At 38.8% G+C, this 23746-nt stretch overlaps 1 protein-coding gene across 1 annotated transcript in view; it reads left to right on the top strand.

Annotated features, from left to right (window-relative positions):
- kcnj5 (potassium inwardly rectifying channel subfamily J member 5) overlaps window positions 1-22840 on the top strand; it is a 35656-nt gene extending 12816 nt beyond the window's left edge. The window contains exon 4 of the mRNA XM_020649065.2: window positions 18282-22840. Coding sequence (XP_020504721.1) covers window positions 18282-18667 — 386 coding nt within the window. The 3' untranslated portion in view covers window positions 18668-22840. The remainder of the gene's footprint in view (window positions 1-18281) is intronic.
- The last annotated feature ends 906 nt before the right edge of the window (window positions 22841-23746 follow it).

Below are 23746 nucleotides of genomic sequence, written 5' to 3'. Positions count from 1 at the left end.
ATAATGAGAGGGTTGGGAGGTCGTAGACCGATTAATGGATAATAACATTGATAAAATGTTTAATGCAGGAAGTGACTGAATGGATGGAAAGAGAGGCGAGGCTGAAGAGGAAGAGGTAGAAATGAATACCTGCAAAAGATAGTGCTGTAATGGATGGAGAGACACAGAGACTAACATTACTTCACAATAGACTCCCTAAGTGATACATAAATAATATGAATGCATTTTCTTTTTGAGTTTGAACAGGTTTTAATGAGGAGTTTATTGTTGACGCATGGTCCGAGCCAATTGTGACCAGGGCCAGAAATTCCCTTCTAACAACTGTCCATACCAAATGTTGAACTACAGATATATAGTGAATGTATAAATAGCCTATCTGGCATTCATACACGGCTGATTAATCCTTACTTAATGTTGGAGCATAAGAGTGTGGGCGGCTGGGGTTCAGTTGGTAGAGTCGGTCGTCTCTCAGCTGGAAGGTCGAGGGTTCAATCCCCAGCTCCTGCAACTACATGTCTGATGTGTCCTTGAGCAAGAAGACACTTAACCCCAGGTGGTGTATGAATGTGAGTGAATGGGATTAGTTAATACTGATGGACACTTTACACAGCAACCACAGCCATCAGTGTGTGAATGTGTAGGTGTGACCTGCGGTGTAAAAGCGCTTTGAGTAGTCAGAAGACTAGAAAAGTGATGTACAAATCCATTTACCACCATTTATTCTTTTCTTTATTTAAAGTTTTACCTCACTCATTTTCATCTCCTATCACACAATATAATTTCCAATTTTACCTAGGACATGAAAACATAACAGCCGTAATTCTTTATTGAAACTGAAAATGGTGAGAACATTGTAGAACAGTTGGGGTTTGTTATATAAACATATATATACACTGTAAACCCGAACAAGTTGAAAGTACTCAAAATGTTTTTCGTAACTGATTACCTCAAAGTTCTTGAGAAGTAGAAATAAAAATTTTCTTTTTTAATTTTTAAGTTTTCCCAACTCAAATGTATTACTTGTAAAAAATATATTTTTAAGTTATGCATACTCGCTTTAATTGATTTGATGATACTCATTCAAATTAAATCCATCCAACTCTTCTACTCAATAAATTTATTTGTGCTCAACCCAAAGCCTGGGGGAAATCTAATCAAAAAATTGTGCTAAACTTATACACCGAAGGAAAAAGATAAAAAAAATAACTTCTGATCAGCTCAAAATGTACAAGAAAACACTCATTTCAGGAACACTTGTTAAAAAATACTAATACAACTCACTTTGTTCAGTTCACCTTTTTTATTTAAGTTTAAAACAGTCTATGAAACTTGAAACAACTGGAATGGTTTTGTAGATCCAGTCATGTGTCTGTATTTTAATGGAAACATTGACAGTGTTTATTTTACACAGGATTTAAAGAACCTTAAACTGTGCTACAAGGTGCAAATTAAGGACATTATTAGAAATAACCAATAAATTTAAACAAAATATGAGAAAATAACTTTTGTGGAATCAAAAGCAAATAAAGATCCAATGATTTAACATAATGAATCACACACATCATGTGCTGAGGTAGATAAGGAACCTTATAAAATGATTACCTTCAGATAACATTATGAAAATGTCCATCATCCAACCTGGGGAGACCTGTCACATCAAGGTCTGCTTCAATCACATCAGAAATGCTGTCAGGGTTGAACTGGATGGTACCAGTGGAGCTGTCAGTGACCACATAGAGGAGAGCTACAGGAGTGTCTTCAAAGTTTGGCTCATCGTCCCACTGCAAAAATAAAAGGAAAAAAAGATGGAGATAATCCCAGTAACAATATTACAAGTCCTGCACAGTAGGCTCTTGCTCCTCACACAATTAAAAGCATCAGTAAATATGTTTCTGTCTTGACGCAACACTCGCATGTAAATATGCATGTTGGCAGTTACTGGCGGTCAAACTTTTTTCTCTGTCTATACTGTCTCTATAATACCTGCTGAATGTGAGCCACTGTAAGGGTGAAAGGACAAAATTCAAAGTCCTAATTCTGTTTTAAAATGCGACCTAAAGTCCATTATTATTACGAGGCCTCTAGAACTCAGACTTAGCCAAATCACATCAAAGATAATCATGCTTCCTCTTCCTGCCACAAAAAAAGAAAATCAACTAATTCTTGTTTTTTTACTTCTGACTGCTGAAGCACCATTTTAGCTTCAGCCTAACTACGATTTTCTCATGTTCAACAAGGACTGAAAATGTCTTACAGTTGGACCTGGCCTAATACAGTATGCCTCATGGAGTGGAAGAACAATAACAGTCCTTATACTCTTCCACTGTAATTAATGTGAGCCTTATAATTAGAAAAATCTAAACCCATCTTTTCTTCTATTAAAGTCTGTAAAATGCAGGAAGTCACATTTTACTTTACAAAAACAGTTTACACTAGTCATTGATATTGACATTTTCATAATTGCACTGAGTACATACCTCGCAGGAGATCTTGAAGATCCCCTTGCCGGTACAATGGGAGGGTATGAAGAGCCAGAGTGCTTCTTGTGTACATCATGCTGTTCCTAGGCCAAAAAATAAATTCCTTTTTAAATTCTCATTATGACTATAAGAATAAATGATCATTATTAACCTTAGCTGCAGGTTAAAATGATTATTCTTATGTATGTCATTTACCTACAGCTTATAAATCCTCCTGCAGCGCCTGTCTCTCATGTCGCTGAGGCCTTCTGCCTGTACGAGACAAGCTGTTGCAGTGTGTGTCGGTCCAGCTGGCTGTAGAATGTGTTGTGAAGGTTCATATTTGTGATGCAATGGAACTCAGCAAACAACTGCAGACCTACAGAAACATAAAAGTATATTGATGAACAGTTTTTAACTGTAACACTGAAAATAGATTATTTGTAGTTTTACTTAATATTCAGTTTGATCCAAGGGAAATAGATTCAATTAGCAATATGACATAATTTAGATTATTCCAGTTCATCATAATCAAATGCTTATGTTTATTTTAATTTAACAACAAATCATACTCACCAATACAAAGGTTGATATGCAGTGAGTCAGGTGACTGGGGAATGATGAAATGCCTTCAGCAGCTCTCCTTTAATGAGCACAAATGATTTGAAAACAAGCTGAGATTAGTTAAAATAATGGCCCTGTGAAAAACTGCTTGCACTATATACTTGAAACTATTTTATAATGTTCTGTTGAACAAAGACATGTATGTTTGTAAGGCAGTTCATCACACCACAAACTACGGTTTCAACAAACAGCCCTCACCCATATGAAACTTTTGTCACCACAGTGGAAAATGTCCCTCATGTTATAATGCAGTAGACCATTAAAGATTATCACTGTACTGCTGGGGCAGACAGAAGGCTGTGGGTTCACAGGTAATAATATAAAAAGTTTAGAAATGGCTTACTTCTTACCTGATGTCTTTAAAGCTTGAAGTTCAGTGCTCTTCCTCCACTTTAACCTGATGGGAAAGATCAGTCACATACGATATAAACACAAACCAGGATCATTTATTAAACAAAAATATTTTAGTGAGTCACACAACTCTCTACTTAATGGTTAATTAAATATTTAAAAATAATTTACGTTGCGTTCCGTTCTTCTTTGTCCTGCAGTCTGACAAATGATTACGACGAAGAACATTATATTTGATCTCAAACACGTCAGCGCAGCAGCTTACCTGCCTCCACAGTAGGGTCAAAGTTCATCTAAATAACGTTGCTGCAGTTTCAACAACAGTTAGCTCAAGGTATTAGCATGCTAACGTTATAGCTTCTGTTAACGTTATACACCAGTAAACAGACGCAAGAAGTTTGAGAAACTTTTTTACTCACCACAGCAGATGACTTAGAACAAGGAACAGCCCGAGACTTGAAATAATGCCAGTCAGTTGAATGGTAGTGGCTTCAGTCACTGGCACACCGTCATGTTGATGTAACCCTAACTTTCAAATTTGTGGCGCTTCTAGTATGGAAGCGATTAGTGATCAAAATTCAAATGATAAAGCTAATTTGAAAATTCAAATGCATTAACAGAAATGCTTTTTCATTTTCAGAATATGAGTGTTTTATTTGACTCAAAAATAAAATGATGATTAATTTATCTAATTTGAATTTTAGTTTTCAACTTCAAAAATGCACATTCTTTGACTAAATTAAAAAGAGGAAGAAAATGACATTTGCTTTATCATTTTCAAAAAATGCCCCGCTAAATCTGTATCATAATTTAAATGAAAAATCTAATTTTAAAATGAAAATACAGTAACAGAAACACTTTTTAATTTTCAGATTATAGGTGCATTATTTGACCTATATTTAAAATGAATATTCAGTCATCCAGTTTGCATTATACTTTTACTTTCTATGTATACATATGACATATTTCAAATGAAAACGAAAAGGTCTTTGGCTTTTCGTTTTCAAACTTGTCGTGCTAAAAAGTGATCATAATTCAAACCAACTTGAAAACGAAATGTCTAAGTGGACGACGCAGGAAAGTGACTTCAGACTCCAGATTCAGACTTCCAGAAGATTCACCCCGCCACCCATCGTACTGCGCGTTCTGCCCGCTCGCCTCATACACTGTAAATATTACGTTCACCTGCCTGGGAGCTGGAGTCTGACGTCACTTTCCTGCGTCGTCCACTTTGTCATTTCGTTTTCGAGTTGGTTTGAATTATGATCACTTTTTAGCACGGCAAATTTGAAAACGAAAAGCCAAAGACCTTTTCGTTTTACTTCTAGCATGGCCGTTGTGAGTTTTTCAAAAGCGTGAGTGAACGTAGTGACGTCGATGACGTCATACGCTGCGTCCCTCTGTTAACTCAAATTATATGATTTAGACATGGATATTAACTCAAACACGTTGATCCATATTAAATTAAAACACATCACTCGTTCAGAGAACTCAATAGTTTATTGTTTTGTTAACTAATTAGCTGCTTTTAAGTTCTGTACCCTTAATGGCTTTGAGTTAGTAATACTGTTCGGGTTTACAGTGTATATGTATATATTGCACACTCTACGTCTTTCATTCATTCCTGCTAATGGACATCTCATCGTGCATTATCCCTTACAGTAAATCCTCATGACTAACATCCATAACTATGATTTATTTATTCAATATGAATTAATACTTAACAAACAAGACATGACAAATTATCATTGCAAAACAGACAGAGGGGCTTTAATCAGATTTTTTCTCCATATTATCTTCCTGCTCTGACACCTCCTCCTCCAAATCATTTTCATACACTAATCACTATTATATCTGCTTCCTCATGTAATAATAATAATAATAATGTATACTTTATTGATCCCGCGAGGGGAAATTCGTTTTTAAACTCTGTCTAGTTAACATGCTACACAAACATAGGCCGAAATACACACACATGCACATGCACAAACAGGATCCTATGGACATGCACTAATGGAGAGGTCTCAGAGTGAGGGGGCTGCCCGCAGTGGGCGCTCCTGAGCTGGTGGGGGGGTTAGGTGCCTTGCTCAAGGGCACCTCGGCAGTGCTCAGGAAGTGGACTGGCAGCTCTCTAGCTACCAGGCCAATTTCCAGACGTAAGAATATCAGATCAATGGACTCTTGCAAAGTAAGGCTTGCTACCATAATCTCAGTCAATAAAATAGAAGCCCAGGTGCTCCCCCCCAACCCAACCCTTCATTTGATCTGCGTTTTGATCTCAGTTGGTTGGAATTAATGGATTCTAATATTTTTTATTTTCATATTGTTTTGTGACATTACTTGGGTTTGTGCATGCTGGTGCAGATCTCACAACTGGATCAAGGAACCATCTGACCTCTGAATGACTTCTGCTCCTTATATGCTCCATATTTTATTCTTTCTGTAGTTTTTACTTCACTGTTTCACTGTTTTGAGAAACCCCCCGTGACTGTGACTCAGGTGCTTGTCTCTGCGAAAACCTGATCACATGTAGCTAATGACAGCATCAAGGTCCCCCTTAAACTCTGTCACTACTGTCCCATTTAAAAAATACAAAGAGACATGTCCTGTACATTTTCAATGTCAAAATCACCTCAAACCACCATCCTGAAAAATCTAAAACCTAAGCAAAAAAATAAGACTTGCATTGTTAGTAAGGAAAGAGAATCTGCCACTGGGGCAAACAAACTTGACCTTTTAACTGTTTTTAAATGAGATGTGAAATCATATTTAGATAGCACATATCATTTAATGACACTCAACATGAAAATGTTTCTTGCCCCAGTGGCAGATTTATTTTTGTACTTCTTACTGGCAATGCAGGCCTTATTTTTTGCGTTTTTGTTTTAGTCAGATGTTTTTCTGGACTTGTCAGCTGAATGTGGCTTAACATAAGCGTAATGAGATACTTTGGATAAGAAATGAGACAAATGAGACAAATTTGTTAATATCTGAGTTTTTGCAATGCATTTTCCTTGATCTAATAAGGGTCTAATTTGACCCAGAACAGTCTCAATGTACAAACATTTCATTTCTATGTGTTTGGTTTAGTTTTAGGAATAGTCATCAAACGTTAGGCTAAAACAACCACATTGAGGGTGGTTTACTGTCAAATGTCACAACGGGTCAAATTTGACTCAAAGACTATATGTCATGGTTAAAGGGGGGGTAGACAATAGAAAGCAGATCATGTCGGTACAGCCCTGCAAACGTTTTCTGTCCCACATTTCTTCTGTTGCTACTTCTTCAAGGTTATGTCTTTGATATTGTTTATTTCAAAATGAAAGAAGTGTAGCTACCCACACTGCTGGTCTGTGTTTTGGGTAAAGGCCAAGTGACCCTGAAAAGTGCTTACTTTTAGAGAGGCAGATGTGGCCAGGTGTTTCTGTAAAGTTCCACAAAGCTTCTGTTTTTTTAACATGAAACTGGATTCAAGGCTGCGATAGGACAACAAGGCATTTTCCACATGACAATTAGGTTGTGATCACGAGAAGGTTTCAGGATATCTAAAGATGGCTAATTCAATTCAATTCAATTCAATTTATTTTGTATAGCGTCAACTCATAACAAGTGTTATCTCAAGACACTTTACAAAAAGCAGGTAAAATACCTTACTCTTTGTCTGTTAACATTACAGAAGAGCAGGTAAAAAGACCTTACTCATTGTTATGTTACAAAAAGCAGGTAAAAGACCTTACTTATTGCTATAGTGTTGTTTGTTCTGGCAGGCCGTCAACCAACGATCTTGAGGAGCCTAAGAGAGTTCAAGAGCTCTCAGGAAAGTAGGTGGTTAGTGACTGAGATTTACAGATAGATACATGCAGTAATATGATGTACTGTATATGCACAGAGAGAGCGAGAGAGCGAGAGAGAGAGAGAGGAGCTCAAGGTGCCAGTTCCCCCGGTAGTCTAAGCCTATAGCAGCATAACTAAGAGCTGGTCTACACCAGCACTAACTATAAGATTTATCAAAAAGGAAAGTTTTAAGTCTATTCTTAAAAATACAGACTGTGTCTGCCTCCCGGAACCCCGGCTGGAAGGCGGTTCCAGAGGAGAGGAGCCAGATAACTGAAGGCTTTACCCCCCATAGTACACTTGGAGACTGTAGGTACCACCAGCAGGCCTGCACTCCGGGACCGCAACGCTCTCGAGGGACAGTACGGCACTAGTAGCTCCTTCAGGTAAGATGGTGCCTGGCCATTTAGCGCTTTGTAGGTGAGAAGAAGGATCTTGAATTCTATTCTAGATTGTATAGGGAGCCAGTGCAGAGAAGCCAGGACAGGAGTGATGTGGTCCCATTTCCTGGTTCTGGTCAGTACACAAGCTGCAGCGTTCTGGACCAGTTGAAGAGTCTTTAGAGATTTGCCAGAGCACCCTGACAAAAGAGAGTTACAATAATCCAGTCTGGAGGTAACAAATGCATGAACTAGTTTTTCTGCATCATTTTGTGACAGGATATTCCTGATCTTGGATATATTACGAAGGTGAAAATAGGCTATTCTTGAAACTTGACTGATGTGAGAGCTAAAAGACATATCTTGATCAAAAAGAACTCCTAGATTCCTAACAGTGGTGCTAGATGCCAGGCTGATGTCACTAAGGACAGTCAAATCACTTGAAAAAGTCTCTCCGAGGTTCTTAGGGCCTAGCACAATAATTTCAGTCTTGTCTGAGTTAAGTAGCAAAACATTTCTGGTCATCCAGGTCCTAACGTCCTTAAGGCACGTTTCTAGCTGACATAACTGACTGGTGCCATCGGGTTTCATTGATACATAAAGCTGAGTATCATCTGCAGAACAATGAAACTGTATGGAGTGTTTCCTCATAATATTTCCCAGAGGAAGCATATATAATGTAAAGAGAATTGGTCCAAGCACTGAACCTTGTGGGACTCCATGGCAAACTTTAGTGTGCATAGAGGACTCATCATTAACATGTACAAACTGAGATCGGTCTGATAAGTAGGATTCAAACCAACTTAAAGCAGTCCCTGTAATTCCAAGCAAAGGCTGCAGTCTGTACAACAGGATCCGATGGTCAATAGTGTCAAAAGCAGCACTAAGATCTAACAAGACGAGCACAGACAGAAGTCCCCTGTCTGAGGCTAGAAGTAGATCGTTTGTAACTTTAACTAGTGCAGTCTCAGTGCTATGGTGGACTCTAAATCCTGACTGAAACTCCTCAAATAAACTGTTGTGATGGAGAAAGTCACACAGCTGTTTAGCTACCACCTTCTCCAGGATCCTTGAGATAAAAGAAAGGTTGGATATAGGCCTATAGTTAGCTAGAGTTCCTGAGTCCAGAGTAGGCTTTTTAAGTAGAGGTTTGATTACCGCTACTTTAAATGCCTGTGATACATAGCCTGCCAGTAGAGACGAATTGATCATATCTAATATAGAGTTGCTAACTAAGGGAAAGACTTCCTTAAACAGCTTGGTTGGGATTGGGTCCAAAATACAGCTACTGTAGCTATTCATTTGATATTCCAGCAGTTTAGTGAGCTATAGCTAGAAGGATTTATTTTTGTACATAGCATTGTAGATAGGGCGGTTGTGATAGAGTCATCTCTCAACCGGAAGGTTTTAGGTTCGATCCCCAGCTGGGCAACATGTCCGATGTGTCCTTGGACACTTAACCTTGAATTGCTCCTGCTGCTTCGGTGGTGGTGTATGAATGGTATTCGTTACTTCTGATGGATGATACTACATAGGATAATACTTTATTGATCCCCAGAGGGGAAATTCAGGAAAGGGGAAATTCGGGATAGCGATCACTACCATCAGTGTGTGAATGTGTAGGTGTGACATGCAGTGTAAAAGCGCTTTGAGTAGTCGGAAGACTAAAAAAGTGCTATATAAGCTCAAGTCCATTTACCATAGTAAGTGTTATTTGTTTAAATTTGTATTAAAATCCACTCATTTTAAATTCAATAAAGGAAACATGTTGCTAATTATTTTATTTTGCATCCACTGATTGAGCGTTGAATCTTGTACACACTATTTCCCTTTGTTTAATTCTAGCTCCTTAATGCGATCAGGCAAAGCTTTTGATGCATCGGAAAAATTTCTGCTCTATTTCATTTTAGATTTTCTTTCCCTCCAAAGCACCAGTCGTCATCACGCCTTCCTCCTGGCGCTGCTGAATACTTGACTCAGGCATTAAATCACCTTTCGCTTCAATTGCAAAGACCATGGAATCCTACAGGGGTCTGTGCTGTCACAGTCCATGACTTCTAGGCCAATCTGAACGTCCTGTAGCTGGACCCCAGACCCGACACATAGAAAAGTGTTGGTTGTAAAGGTGCTATATTTTCATTTGTTGCCTCTAAATATATCACCACTGCCGGTCAGCAGGATGATTAAGGATGATTATGAATCAGTCTCCTAGAATCATTAACATTTGTTTCTCAGGCACTTCTGCTCTCCTTCACACTTGTATCCCTGCTAGTTGGGCTATTCATAGTCATTGGACACATCATCATCACGTATGCAATGCAGGCTTATATCTATATTGTTTAAAATATATCATAAGTTTGATTTCTATACTGTCAATATATCTGTAGTGTCAAATAAGTAGATTTATTTTCAACAAAAAGTCATGTTTAATTTCACCACAAATTTCCTCAAATACATCCATATACCTTTATTTAAAGCCTTTATTAAGATATTAAGTAGTGCAAAAATACTAACAGTTCATTTTCATGGATCGTTCCACTGTATTTAGCATTTCATTAATTCACCAAATCAAATCATTATTTTTTGTAAGTTCTTGTGAGGCTGTTACATGATGCTCTTAACAAATAGTGATTACAGTGCAGTTTATTGTAATGTTTGTGTTTCTTGTTCTGCAGTGCCGAAGGCTCAGTCATGTACGTCAGTGTTGCCAACACACGCATTGTTTTCTTTTCTGATGTGTCTCCAAGGACAGCAGGTTTAAGGTTGCTCTGTTTCCTTAAGATTTAAAGGACATTTCCATTAAGACACACTTAATTTCTCAGAAACAAGAACTTCTTGCAGCAATGCTGTGAAAACAAGACAGTCTGCAGTTTTGTTTTGGTAACACTTTATAATAACCATCACCTATAAAGGGTAAATAAGAGTAAATAGATAGTAAATTTACCATGAGTTCATAGTTATTTACTGTTAACAAACAATGAAATGATAGTTGATAATGTTTGATAATGATTTGTAATGCTATAATTTATGTTATGTTAACAGTTTATTGATGCACACATTAGAACATTTCATACAATTTCAGTCAAAGTCAGAGAATGTTGGAGCAGTGGTGAGAAACAAGAGTTGTATACATCTTTAAAGGGGGGCGATTATACATCACATACCCTGTGTGTGCAGTCCAATAAAAAAAAAACAGCAAGCCTGCACACATACTCAATGTCAACATTTGGACACAACATGTTGTGACTATTAAATGATCTGACGCACTGAGTAAAAGTGTGGGCTCGCTATCTACAGACAATGGTAAAGGCTCTTAAATTCTGACTCCTCAAGGCAACGAGGGTCCTTGAGTAAGGTTTTACCATTAACAAGTTGAGCCTGCAGAATAGTCATTCATAAAAAATAAAAACCTGGTGTGTAACAAATCATCAGCATCTTGGATTAAGAAACATAAATGAGTCAACCTTGAGTTGCTGCTGTGCGGCCTACATAGCTGAGTCAGCACAGTCCATGTAAACAGAGTCTTGAGGGAAAAAAAGCAAAAGCCATCCCGTAAAGCAAGTGTAAACTATGACTAATGTGAAGAACACATGGACACGACCTCGTCAAACCAAATAACACATCACTTTCTCTTTTCATTCGGGTCATTTTACGGCCTCTAAATAAATGTTTTCTTTTACACTGTTTATTTTTTAAACCATTTGTAATCTGTAACAATTGATCAGTAATAACATACACGATTGTGGATATGTTGTAATACAAATGGCTGGAAAAAATGGTGTTGAAAGGGGAAATGGTGTGGCAAAGTCCCCGGACAAAAAAAATATGCTGTGAATGGATCAGAGGAACCTTTTATTTTATTTTATTTATTTTACAGGGACATTGCATATTAATAAACATTTCAAAGTTACTAACAGTTTCAGACCATTCAGTCCAGGAGGCTAAAGTGAATGGAGTTGAGAAGAGACTGGAAGAGTCTGGTTGTTCATGTGAACTGTGTGAAGGCATTTTCAATAACAGAGGAAACACAGTGTTCTAACTTAGAACAGTCATTCTGTCAGTCAGCTTGCCTGGTATGAACACAGTATTCTTGATATAAAAAGAAAACAGTGATTATATATTTCTATCAGGAGAGACTTAACTAAGAGCAAACAATTATTTATTTAACAATTTAGGAAAAGATAAATGTGCAACGTCTCTGGTGATTAAACTCCATCCTGATGTCTTCATGTTATTGAAAGGGGAAGTGAAGCCAACAGCAGGATAGGATACCCCCTCTCTGATGGAGTCTAGACACTGATGGTGGTGTTGATGGAAGTATACAGGATGTGAAGAGGAGGGGACGGTGAAGGAGCTGGTCATGAACGCTGTAACGTTTAGATGGAATAGAGAAGATGACTCAGGTGGAGAAGGGTTGCAGCAATCAGACTAAACAACAAAGTGACAGCGAATGAGAGGAGAACGGGTTTTTTAAAATATGACAGCAGCAGGATGATTGGTCGATAGAGGTTGTGGGCCGAGACTGGGCGGTTGAGTACTTAAAGAGTAAAATGCCCCCAATCAGCTGGTCATCAGCTGGATTGAAGGGATGGAAAAGGGGGAGTGACAAAGTTCAATATAGAGATTATAAACAATAAGCTCCATTTGACGTAAAGGCTCTGACGTTGTTAATTACTGCACAAATACATCAGAGACTTAGGAGGGGCAAGAAAAAAACATTCCCCCGGGCAAATTTAGAGTCTACAGGTGGATGCTGGGTTGGAGGTAATAAGCCCTTATGAAGTGTTACATGAGACACAGCAGCAGCAGCAGCATGTGACTGCAGCAGTTAAACCTGCAATGTCATCATGACATTTTGACATATCAACAATTGTTGAGTAAAGGTGTAACCAATAACATTATTGATGGCCTTTCCATTTTTGTTTTCCAGTAAGCTTTGCACGCACAATGCCATGACCTTCTAACTGAAAATGGAAATGGACAGATAGCCTTTTTAAGATGCCTGTGTTTGACAAGTGAAACTGTCTGTTGTGAGAAATGTCTGTCAGTCAGAATGGTGACACTGTTTCCCTTCTGTTCCTTCATCATGCATGCATATTTAACCATAAAAGATCATGCTGGGTTTTCTTTTTTGCAGGCACTATCCTGTTTAGTGCACTTGAGTGGAAAAGTGTTCTTACTGCTCTGCTTTTTTAGGTGACGCTAAGCTGTGTGTGTGCTTTTTAAAATGCAGTGGAAATCCCCAGCTTCAGTTTTTCGTAATGTCAAGAAGCGTGCCAACTTCTTATCATCCCTTTCAAGACGCTCTTGTTTACTTGTTGTTTTGGGTTTTGTCTTTGTCACCGCTGGTCTGAAAGGGAACAGCAGCCAAACACAAGGATATTGTGGATGTCAGCAATTTCAATGATAAATGTGACTCTGAGTTTTAGTTGTACTATATTAGCATATTTTTCAAAAGAAAGCAATGTGAGGCGTCGGATAGCCCATAGCGCTAAAGTCGCACGAACCATGTATAGAGGCATATTAATCCAAGTTGTCACAGTGGCCGTGGGTTGGAATCTAAACTCGGCCCTTTGCTACATGTCATCCCTCACTCTCTCCTCCCAACATTTTCTGTCTCTCTTTAGCTCTTCTATCTAATAAACAATTAATTAAAAAAGAAAAAAAGAAATCTATAGAATACTGGTAGTGTTGTAGTCAAGACCACACTAACCGAGACCAGAGTGCTCCGAGGCAGGGCGAGACTGAGACAAGACCAAGACCATAAAATCATCATCTTGTGTGCAGGGGCTTGTCCCTCACTTAGACAGTAACACTTAAAGGCTTTATATGTGATTTTTTGATCCAGCAGATGTCGCCCTTGAGCACCAGCATGAAACAACTTGCGCTGTATTGTTGTGTTAGCATGCTAATGCTAGTGATCTTTATTATGCTCATATCGTCACACTGCATGTAAATTTACCTGAAATGAGCGTGATCTAGAAACACAGTTAAGCAGTGAGTACAGTATGTTATTCTTCTTTTCTCTAGTCCCTCAATTAAACTACTTTTATACACGAGGGGAGGAGTCAGCCGGCTGTCCTGACGATGTAAACAAAGTGAAGATAGGACTCTGAAAACTCTGAAAACATCACAGACAGTGGGACTCGGGTGTTACACCCATTGTAGACAGTCATGACTCACAGAGTTATTTTCAGAGGAGATGCTTGATTTATATTACATTTAAGTGTGAAAAATCACATATTAAGCCTTTAAAGGTTGCGGCCATAACCGGGGGGTAAAAATGAAACTATAAAAGACTTTAAGTTATTCAGTATTTTAGAAAGGGGCGTTCTGAGATCAAGATCAAGTACTACAACACTAAATACTGTACAAAATGTAGGACCTGCTCTGCATAGCAGTGTGATGTACCTATGTACTGCTTTCAAGATTTGTACATTTAAAATCTGTGGGTAAACTCACAGACATCAGTTTTGATAACAGAAAACTGAATCCAACAATCAAAAAAGACAACACTGCTAAATCCTGTACCCTCTGCTTCTAACTGCCAAGTCTTAAAGCATTACAGTTGAGTGTCTCTTGCACACACAACATCCTGCAGTAGATATTTCCAGACAAGTGTGTAAAAACATGAAAAAGATCGGAGCCAAGAACTTGTCAGCACAGGGGAGAAATTACCACACAATCTCTGCAACTGTTCAGACTGAAAAATGGAAAGTATATCTTCAGTCTGCTCGTCTGTAGAATCCCTAACGACTCGCCTCCTGAAACTGCGTGTGTGATTCAAATCATGTGGCAGATGGGAGTTGTTCTTATTTGCTCATATTTGTGAACTGATCCGGTCTCTTAAATGGGCAGTTTACATTTTTCGCAAATCCCTCAAGAAATAAAATCCTAAGCACAACAATAAAGCATGTGGCAATGTGTGTTAAGAGCCTCAGTCATCCTGATTGTACAGCATCTCCAACTATTAAGTCATAAAACGCTAGAATCTTGAATTGAGACAATGATTAGAAAATAATATATCTTGTGGGTGCATTATCTTTTAAAACGGTTCCACACACTACCAGCTGTATTCATATTTGGACCGGACACACACACAGAAATGACCGGGCCCCTGACAGATCCAGGGAAAGGGCAGTATTTAAATCTGATATTTAAACCGATATGAGAGCCTACAATACGTTTAGATACAATACGATACAGAACCATATCATGCCATATGATATGATACGATGCAATACAATACGCTTAATTGTACACTTCTGGGACTCTAAGGCCCCATGTCCTAGTGTTTCTGGGCAGAAAAGCACTGGCTGTACGCGCGGGAATGTTTGCATGAAGCGATTGTGCTCTGAGAAGAAAAGCGCTGCAAGTCCGTCCTGTTTCCATGACAACAGTTTGTTGACAACGGCCTCTGTAGGACCGACACTGCTCCGTTACTTTTTACTGCATGTTTTATATTTGAGATTGTTTTTTAACCCCGGCAGACACGGAGCAAAGAGGATGTTAGTACAAGGCTAAAATACAGGGAGTAACTTAAATTTTTAAAAAGAGCGCCCCTGATGTCAACAGCGCCTTTCTGAAAAGTTTAAAGATTTTCAACTTGAGTGTTCAGAGCTGTAAAAAAAAAAAAAAGGTGGTTGCTTTCTGCTGCGAACGCTCTCTACCCATTTAAAAAAAAAAAAACTGAAAAAAGACGCTGGTGGACACGGGGTCTAATGCTTAAGATTAACAATGTTGAAGCTGGCCTATATGGACCCTCAATAGCAGCCAGACCTCAGAAAGCTTTCCCTTTCCCCACCCTTATTTTACACTGCAAAATATTAGCGATAAGACTTTAAAACCAACACTGTAAACAATATGCCAACACCTATACAAATGCTATACAACATTCCTTCTTATGAGGTCAGAAAAGGTCAAATATTGTCTAGAATGATAAACAAGAAACAAGTAAAATCTGGAAATCAGGTCATTCATTTCTAGAAGGAACTGAAAAGGTGCAAAATTCTTCTTCCCCCGTGACATAAGATACCTTATCACTTTGGAATCTGCAGCTATTTAAAGCCCCTCTTTTAACTGGTGACGTAATGCATTCAGAAACAGATTATTATGTAACCATTCTCTTTTTGAGTATCAAAGACCGATCCCCTGTGGACTGGAAATGTGATCATAAAAGTAGTTGTGACCATTTTAAGAGTCTAAAGTAGCCAAACACGATACACCTTTGAGAACTTCTGATAGACCTTTGAAAGCAGAAAGCAGTCAGCAAGACATAAAAAGCAATAGAAATGTACACCTGGTGTCATACAGGTTTGGATCTGGATAAGATATTTGCAATTACTGTAATGTGATGACAGTATTTATGCCAGTTAAACACCAAGTTTAGTCTGCAGACGCTTAGTTTGCTTCTTTAATAGTCATTTTATTTGTATTGTAATAAGGTATTTTATAGACAAGCTTTGTTGTAAGGCCAACATGAATATTGTGTTGTTGGACAGTTGGAAGGTATTTTAGTTATGTCCAATGGGATTGCCATGGACTGTGACTCTACAGCCACACGTACAGTACATTTGATTTACTGGTAAAACAATTGTGTCAAAGAAGAAGAGGGCCAATTCAGGATCAGTTTTGAATCCTTTCAGAGCCTGTGCTTCTCTCCATCTTTTAATGACTGACTAAAGTTGGCCGCTGTTTGTTCATCCATGTGTGCTCGATCATTTCAGTCAATTTTAGCTTTTTCTTTTTAGCTTTTTTTTATCTCGACTCATCCTGCTGTATGAATTCCTTTTTTTTTTCTTTTTCAAAATCTTTTTATTACATTTTTGCAGACAATACAACATGATGTCACATGGGAGTAAATCAGAGCATCTGCAGAGTAAAAAAAATCCCCAATTAAACAGAAAAACAAGACAATAAAATAATAAACACCCATTTACCCTCCCAGCTTCCTCAGGTAGTTGTCCATTAGCGACTGTCGTAACATAGATACTAATAGGACAATACAAGTAGACACAGACACATGTGTAAAAAAAATAAAAAAAAGTAATAATAATAATAAAAAATAAAAAATATACAAAAATACATACAAAAAATACAAAAAGTAAATAAATACAATTAGAAAAGTAAATAAGAAGAGCAGGGAAGGAGGGGGAAGGGGTGTATGAATACCTTTTTAGTCTTTTTAAAGTGAAATAATTTCCTCTTGCCTTTTTGAATGTCTAAACATATTTCTCACTATGAGGCTCTGCTGGGGTGAAATGTAAATAAAGGCTCTTTTGGTCTGCATGTCGGCATCGCATTTTCAGAACTAAAGTACTGGTGGTAATTATGGAAATAGACAGTCAACTTGCTGCTGATCTGCTTTGCTTTTTTTAGGTCTTGTAGGTGTATAGCATACATAGGTAAATATTGCTGCATTCATGTGCTGCTCGGGCGGTCCAAGTTTCCGAGTTGGGAAGTCGTTCAGTGTGTTCACAACAAGTCGTAATGTTGTAACAACAGCACAAAAAAGCATTGACGCTACAAAGAAGAAGATCAGTGAACTGTTACTGTTAAAAATTATATTTGAGCAAAAAGTTGATATGCAATACCTGAATTTATTAAAAGCATGTTAACATTAACAAAACATATTTTGCCCCCCATTTGATGACAAGTCGGGAAGTCGGGCACCTTATTTTTTTCCGAGTTTCCGAGTTGTTGTTCTGATTTGAGCAGGTGTTCATGTGCATTTTACAACTCGGAAACTCGTTTTTCCAATGTGTCCAGCACAACATGAATGCAGCATATGACCCGTGTGACTGTAGGGACAAACCCATTTCGAGGCTTTTAGTTTTGCACATGCTGTGTTACTAATAATGCTTCCCGTGGCACTAAATGGAGCAGCGTTATCATTGATGTTATTCGTTACACCTTTGATATATCTGCTGTCATTCAAAGCGTTGCTAAAATTAGACCTGTGCAATGTGTCAAAATGTGTCTCTCCCACTATCAATGCTGTAGCATTTCTGCCTTCCCATATCTAAAGCAAAGTGTAGTTGACTGGGAAGCCAAATGTGCCTTTTTTCTGGTTGCTTATAGAAAGAAAACACTATTACTACGCTATTTTGTATCTATTTTGTCCGTTTTATTTATTTTTATATTTATATTTATATTATATATATATAATTTTATTTTTTTTGTCTTTGTTTATTTGTTCTCGCTTTAGTTGTCATGTCTATATATTCTTGTTTCATTTTGTTTACTTTATCACCAATAAAAAAAAAGAGAGAAACACTCAGTTTTGTGTGAACATGGTACATGCATTTATTCAACTTATAAAACAGTGTTTATTTCTATCAGATGTGTTCCTGAAATTACAGCTTTCACAAACATGATGTAGGTTTACAGGAAACACAGCGCAGGCCTTTTGCCCTCTCTGTGTTGCAGTTGCATAACCATGAATAATTGACTGATTCTGTCTTTTTTTTCTCCCTTACACTTTCCTTCATCTGTGTGTGTGTTTGTGTGTGTGTCTGTGTGTGTGTGTGCGTGTGTGTGTGTGTGCGTGTGTGTGTGTGTGTGTGTGTTTGTGTCTGTATGTGTGTTTGTGTGTATGTCCATGTGGATGTATGTCCATCCACACCTGTGACAGGGATGACATGCCAGGCACGGAGTTCCTACCTGGACACCGAGGTGCTTTGGGGCTACCGCTTCACACCGGTCCTCTCCCTGGAGAAAGGCTTCTACGAGGTCGACTACAACAACTTCCATGACATCTACGAGACCAACACCCCGACGTGCAGCGCCAAGGAGCTAGCTGCCAAGCTCCGGGAGGGGCCGCTATTGCCGCAGCTCTCGCTCCTCAGCCCAGAGCCCAAAATGCATACTTTTGATCCCCTAGACCACCTGTCCCAACTGGACCCACTGAGTCCAGATGAGGACAGGGAGGAGAGAGATTTCGGGGGTGACAGAGGAGAAACCAACGGCTCAGCTGCTGCTTTAGAGGAGCCGCCCCTCGTTGATGGACTGCCTGACTGACCTGACTGACGGCTGCATCAGCTCAAACCCCAGGAGAGGACAGGACTATATAATGCTTCATTTAGCCCGATGGCCAGCTTGTTCCATTGCAACGCCTGGAGACACAAGACATCGGACTCCAGCACCCCCGACTCATGCAATACTCCTCTCTACTAGAGTGTCAATCTATAGCATAGATTGGTTTTGTAGACACGTAACAACACGTATACAGGCACACATGTACAACAATATCTATATAAGGTCGGTGGTTCAGATTGTCTTTTTTATAATCGCAATGACCACTTACTGCTATAACAGCTCAAGTTGTATAATGTAAATTTGAGTTGAAACTGGTAGCCATAAAACAGAGTACCGCGGGCTTATTCTGGATACTCTAATACTCTCATTTTAGATTGTGTTGATTCACCCACAGTCTCAAAATTTAGCTTTATGTGTCTGACTGCAGCTCTGCGTGGTAATGAAACCTTGTTATTGATCTTCTTCTCTTTTTTTTTTTTTTAAATGTGGGGGCTCGTTATTATACTTTTTTCTTTTCAGTGTTATTATTCCATGTCAGTTTGCATTTAGTTTGCATTGACGAAAATCATAGGCTCAAACTACTCTGTACAAGGCGATGTGCACTGAAGACGACGGATCAAAGTGAGTTTTTTATTTGTTCAAGCCTTCCTAAATGCTCGTTGTTTATGCCTTCATCGTTCGAGTCTGGTTGTCTCCCCAAAAATACTCGGAGCCGTGGCCCAAAAGAAACCAGTTAGTACCTCATTTTATACTCATTTTTCAAGGTTGAAATTTACAATTAGAACTACACAAAGGGTTGTTTTGCAACTGCCTCAGTAATGTCTTTGTCAGTTGAGTGAATTCCCTTTTCCATCTCAGCAGCTGAAACATTAATTCCAAGCCCTGTTCTTGGTCTGTAAAGCACAATCTCCCGAGAGGTGTCTCCACGCTGACCTTACCACCCACCCTATAGCCCACTGCTACTGACTGATGCATGTCAGTCCTAGTTAAAAGGGACATTCAAAATGTAGATTCAAATATTTATATGAAATATTTATGCTTAACTGCTCTTTGAAAAGATGTTCCCGATTTTTTTTATATACCACGCACATGAATAGTTCAAATGCTCCACAAGCCAAATTAAATATGTATCATTTTATATCTGTTTATGTTTTGTTTTTCAATAATTGCAAAAAAAGGTGATCAACCTTGACATGTTTCAGCCGCATTAGCATTTGAATCTAAACGCAGGATTTTTCTGTCTTATCGCTCAGCAATGTGTGTTTGCTTTGTAATCATTTGCTCTGAACTTCATGTTGATCTTTCCCGCCTTATCATTTTTGAAATCTCCCTTAGTACACACAAACATCAACATGCACTTTGGCCCCGTTCCACTTCTTGCCCCGGGGGTCCTGTCCTTGGAACACATTTTGGCCCTTTGTTGTCACTCTTTTAGAAGTGGACAACGTTTCTAGGACCTGACAAAACCTACATTTATTTAAGAAAAAAACTTTACTTTGAATTACATGCATGAATCATCCCCCGTCTCATTGCTGAGTAGGTTTATTACAGTAAAAAATACAGGGTATTTTTTAGGCATGCAAATTATGAGATTTATACTATATATTATGAAATAATGTATTAATATTCAATTATCTTTCGTTGAAAAAATGATTGACCTAATACTTTGAAATATCCCATTCCCACTTTATTTGACAGATGCTTGTCCAATCGATGTGTTTTTTCTTTTCACTGTGACATTCTCACCTCCTCTGTACTCCATTTACTTAACGATGCGTTTGTCTTTAGAGAGAGATCATCTTTCATTGCTGTTCTGTGTGTTCTCATGGGAATAAACATAATATGGCCGAAAGAGGACCTTTTTCTTGTAAAGACGATGTGTGCATAAAAAGGATTCAGTGTTTGTGTTTCATTAGTTTTATACATAGCAATTTAATCTTTGGCTATCTGTTCAAATAAGAAGCAATGTCTTACACATCTGAAAGGTGGATTAGCTGTGTATTGAATCATGAAAAGGGAAAACTTAAGCAAACCTCTAATTATCAGCTCACCACAATCTTGTCTTGCTCCGAGGCTCGAGGCAAAAAACCTGCTTCATGCACGGTGGGGAAACAAATAGGAAGGATAACATCAAGAACCTTGTCGCCCCCCCTTTCTGTTTCTCTGTTGGATATAATCGATTAAAACTGCACCAATGGAACATCTAGATATACATCTATGTGGTACCCAAAGTCTCCTTGTACTCAACTGTAGTCTACCAGAAGTGTCCAAAGCCCATAAAGGACAATAAGCAGTGTTTTCTGGTGGATAAACATGGTAGTGACTTAAACAGCATCCCTGAAAAGAAACTGCAATTACACAGACCCCTGCACAAACACACAGGAAGACACAATCACCCGAAACAGCTGCCAGACTGAATAAGGCCCCCACAGCTTTTTAACTAGCTGACAGAGAAAACAGTGCAAAAAGTCACAAGGGTAATCGCTTTTTATCTCCGCGTCTACAGAGCACAACCAGTCAGTAAAACATGAAACCTGATTCAGAAGATTTTTGTGGCCAGTGTGTCAGAGAATCACTGAATCACAGCAATATGCTGTCAAGGCTATTCTGGTCCGAGCTATTAAATTTTGGAGGCCGGATCGTCAGCAAGCTGACAGCCCCTGATTCAAATCTGAATAATGTACGATGATGAATATAATGCATCCATTGAATGGCGCATTGAAATAGGTACGAGGCAGGTGCATGTGGGTGAGCGTTTGTGTGTGTGTGTGTGTGTGTGTGTGTGTGTGTGTGTGTGTGTGTGTGTGTGTGTGTGTGTGTGTGTGTGTGAGGGAGAGAAAGAGGGAGAGAGAAAGAGAGAGAGAAATGATCAGTCATTACAAACGTAAGCCAAAAGCACACAGTTACTCCCACAACTCCACAACAAAACAAAGAGTTATCCATTAAAGCTTTAACCGAGTTAGATGGGCCCCGTTTGGCAATGAGGACATTATTGAGGCAAATTAAAAATTTTTTAAAAAAGCAAAAATTAAATTGCTAAAGCTGATGAATGGCACCACACCAACAAAATAACTAGCTATTGTTCTTTCTGTTCCACGGCTATAGCTAATACTCTTCCTTCCCCTTTAAATAATTCATGCATGTGACGAAGAAGGAAGCACATAGGCCATTAACAACTGTGTAGTCAGACTCAAACATCCTGCCCAAGAAAGAGGATTAAAGTAGCAGGGGATAAAAGGCAAGAGGGAGGAATATTACTGGTACAACACATCAGTATAAGCACTGTCCGTGTTCTTCTTCTTTTCTCTTTGAATCCCACTTATTTTACTCTTCAAAACAAGCTGACCCCATCAAACAACGCCCACACAGGCGAAAGTCAGACACAGACAGCGTTTAGAATTCTTCAGAATCTTTGTTGAATTTCCTAGATACATGTCCCCGTCAGGAGCAACACGCAAAGACAAGCAACACATGAAACCCTATTGTCCCCTGTTAGGCAACCATCTTCCCCCTGCTGTAATTATCTCTTATTAGTCATTCAACGATCCTATTACATGCTCCTGTCATGGTTCCCTTGTCCTTTTCCCCTTAAAGCTCCCACAGGAAAAGGGGGAGGCTTTTTTTTATGTCATTTGTTTCTCTTTTTTTTTAAAGCATGTCATTTTACTCTTCTCGAGCACTTAAACCTTATGGTGTGTAGGTTCAAGCCTCTTTTTGCACATTGCATCTGCTGCATGTGCAGCTCCATGTCTCCGTTCCACTTGAGTTTGTTTGTTCTGTAAGTCTCCAGAATCCGGCAATGAGGATGTTACAAAAAACCTTATGTAATACAGCTTCACAGAGAAGCAAGGGAACCAATCACAAGAGGCTCTGAGCTGACGTGTTTCAGTCTGCTGTTTGTTTATGGTGAAAAATGTGTCTGAAAAGATTTGTTCAATGTTGATTTAGGGCAAATGATGTGATCAGAAATATCTGAAATTTAAACAATTTACCACTACTCATCCTACCACATTTTTTGGAAGTATGAGTAAAAGTTGCAAGGCACCATACAGCCCTACCTGACACAAGAATCCCACACACAAGAAACCACTAGCGATGCCAAACAATTGTGTTTGTTTGTGTGTAAAAGAAGCTCAATAAAGGGTTGTTTTCTGACTTTTGAATGGGACAGGCAGACAGATTCATAGACACAGAGACAGAAAACCTTTGCCTTGTTTTCCCAGCCAGGAGACAGAGGTCTGCTCTTTGATGTGTTTGGATGATGCCAGCCTTTGATGAGGATTTCTATTGCTGCGGACCGGTCGTGGCTCCCAATTGGAGCTGGCTCAGCTTCACCTGCTGAGAAGCACAGGGAGGCACCGCTGACATCACCAAAAATATGCATTAAGGATGAAATCGCATAGGTGATGTAAAATGTGAAGCATAAGAAAAAGTGGTGAATCAAAACCTAAAGTTGTTGCTAGTTATGCCATATTAACCTGACTTCTTTTAATGCTTTCTGGCTTTGTTCTTTATACAATTGAATACTTAGTAGTCCTATAGCTCACTTTACCAAAACATATTCTACAAACTTCCCTGAAACTAGTTTGAGCGTATCCCTAACTCCTGGTAAGTGAAAAAAAACAAGTTATTGACTTTTCCTACTTCAAAACTTCTAACAGAGCATTATATAAAGGTGGATACATGAACGCTGGCCTTTTATCATCATAGCTACCCATCACTGCTACGATAATTCTGCAAAGAAACAGTCTCTGAATCTGAAGCTCCTCAATAAGGTGAAGAGAGAGAGGAGTTTTTAATTAATCCACATCCACTTTAGAAGCTTATACTGACTCATCCTCATGGCTCTGCACACACAGCGCAACGCAGCATACACCCAATGCTTTGATACCTGGTACTGTGTGTGTGTGTGTGTGTGTGTGTGTGTGTGTGTGTGTGTGAGTGTGTGTGTGTGTGTGTGTGTGTGTGTGAGTGTGTGTGTGTGTGAGTGTGTGTGTGTGTGTGTGTGTGTGTGTGTGTGTGTGTGAGTGTGTGTGTGTGTGTGTGTGTGAGTGTGTGTGT

The sequence above is a fragment of the Labrus bergylta genome, chromosome 11 (genome assembly GCF_963930695.1).
Source record: "Labrus bergylta chromosome 11, fLabBer1.1, whole genome shotgun sequence".
In the NCBI taxonomy this organism is placed as follows: Eukaryota; Metazoa; Chordata; class Actinopteri; order Labriformes; family Labridae; genus Labrus; species Labrus bergylta.
Note: the sequence above shows the minus strand (reverse complement) of the source record. Positions and strands in the feature narration are given on the sequence as shown.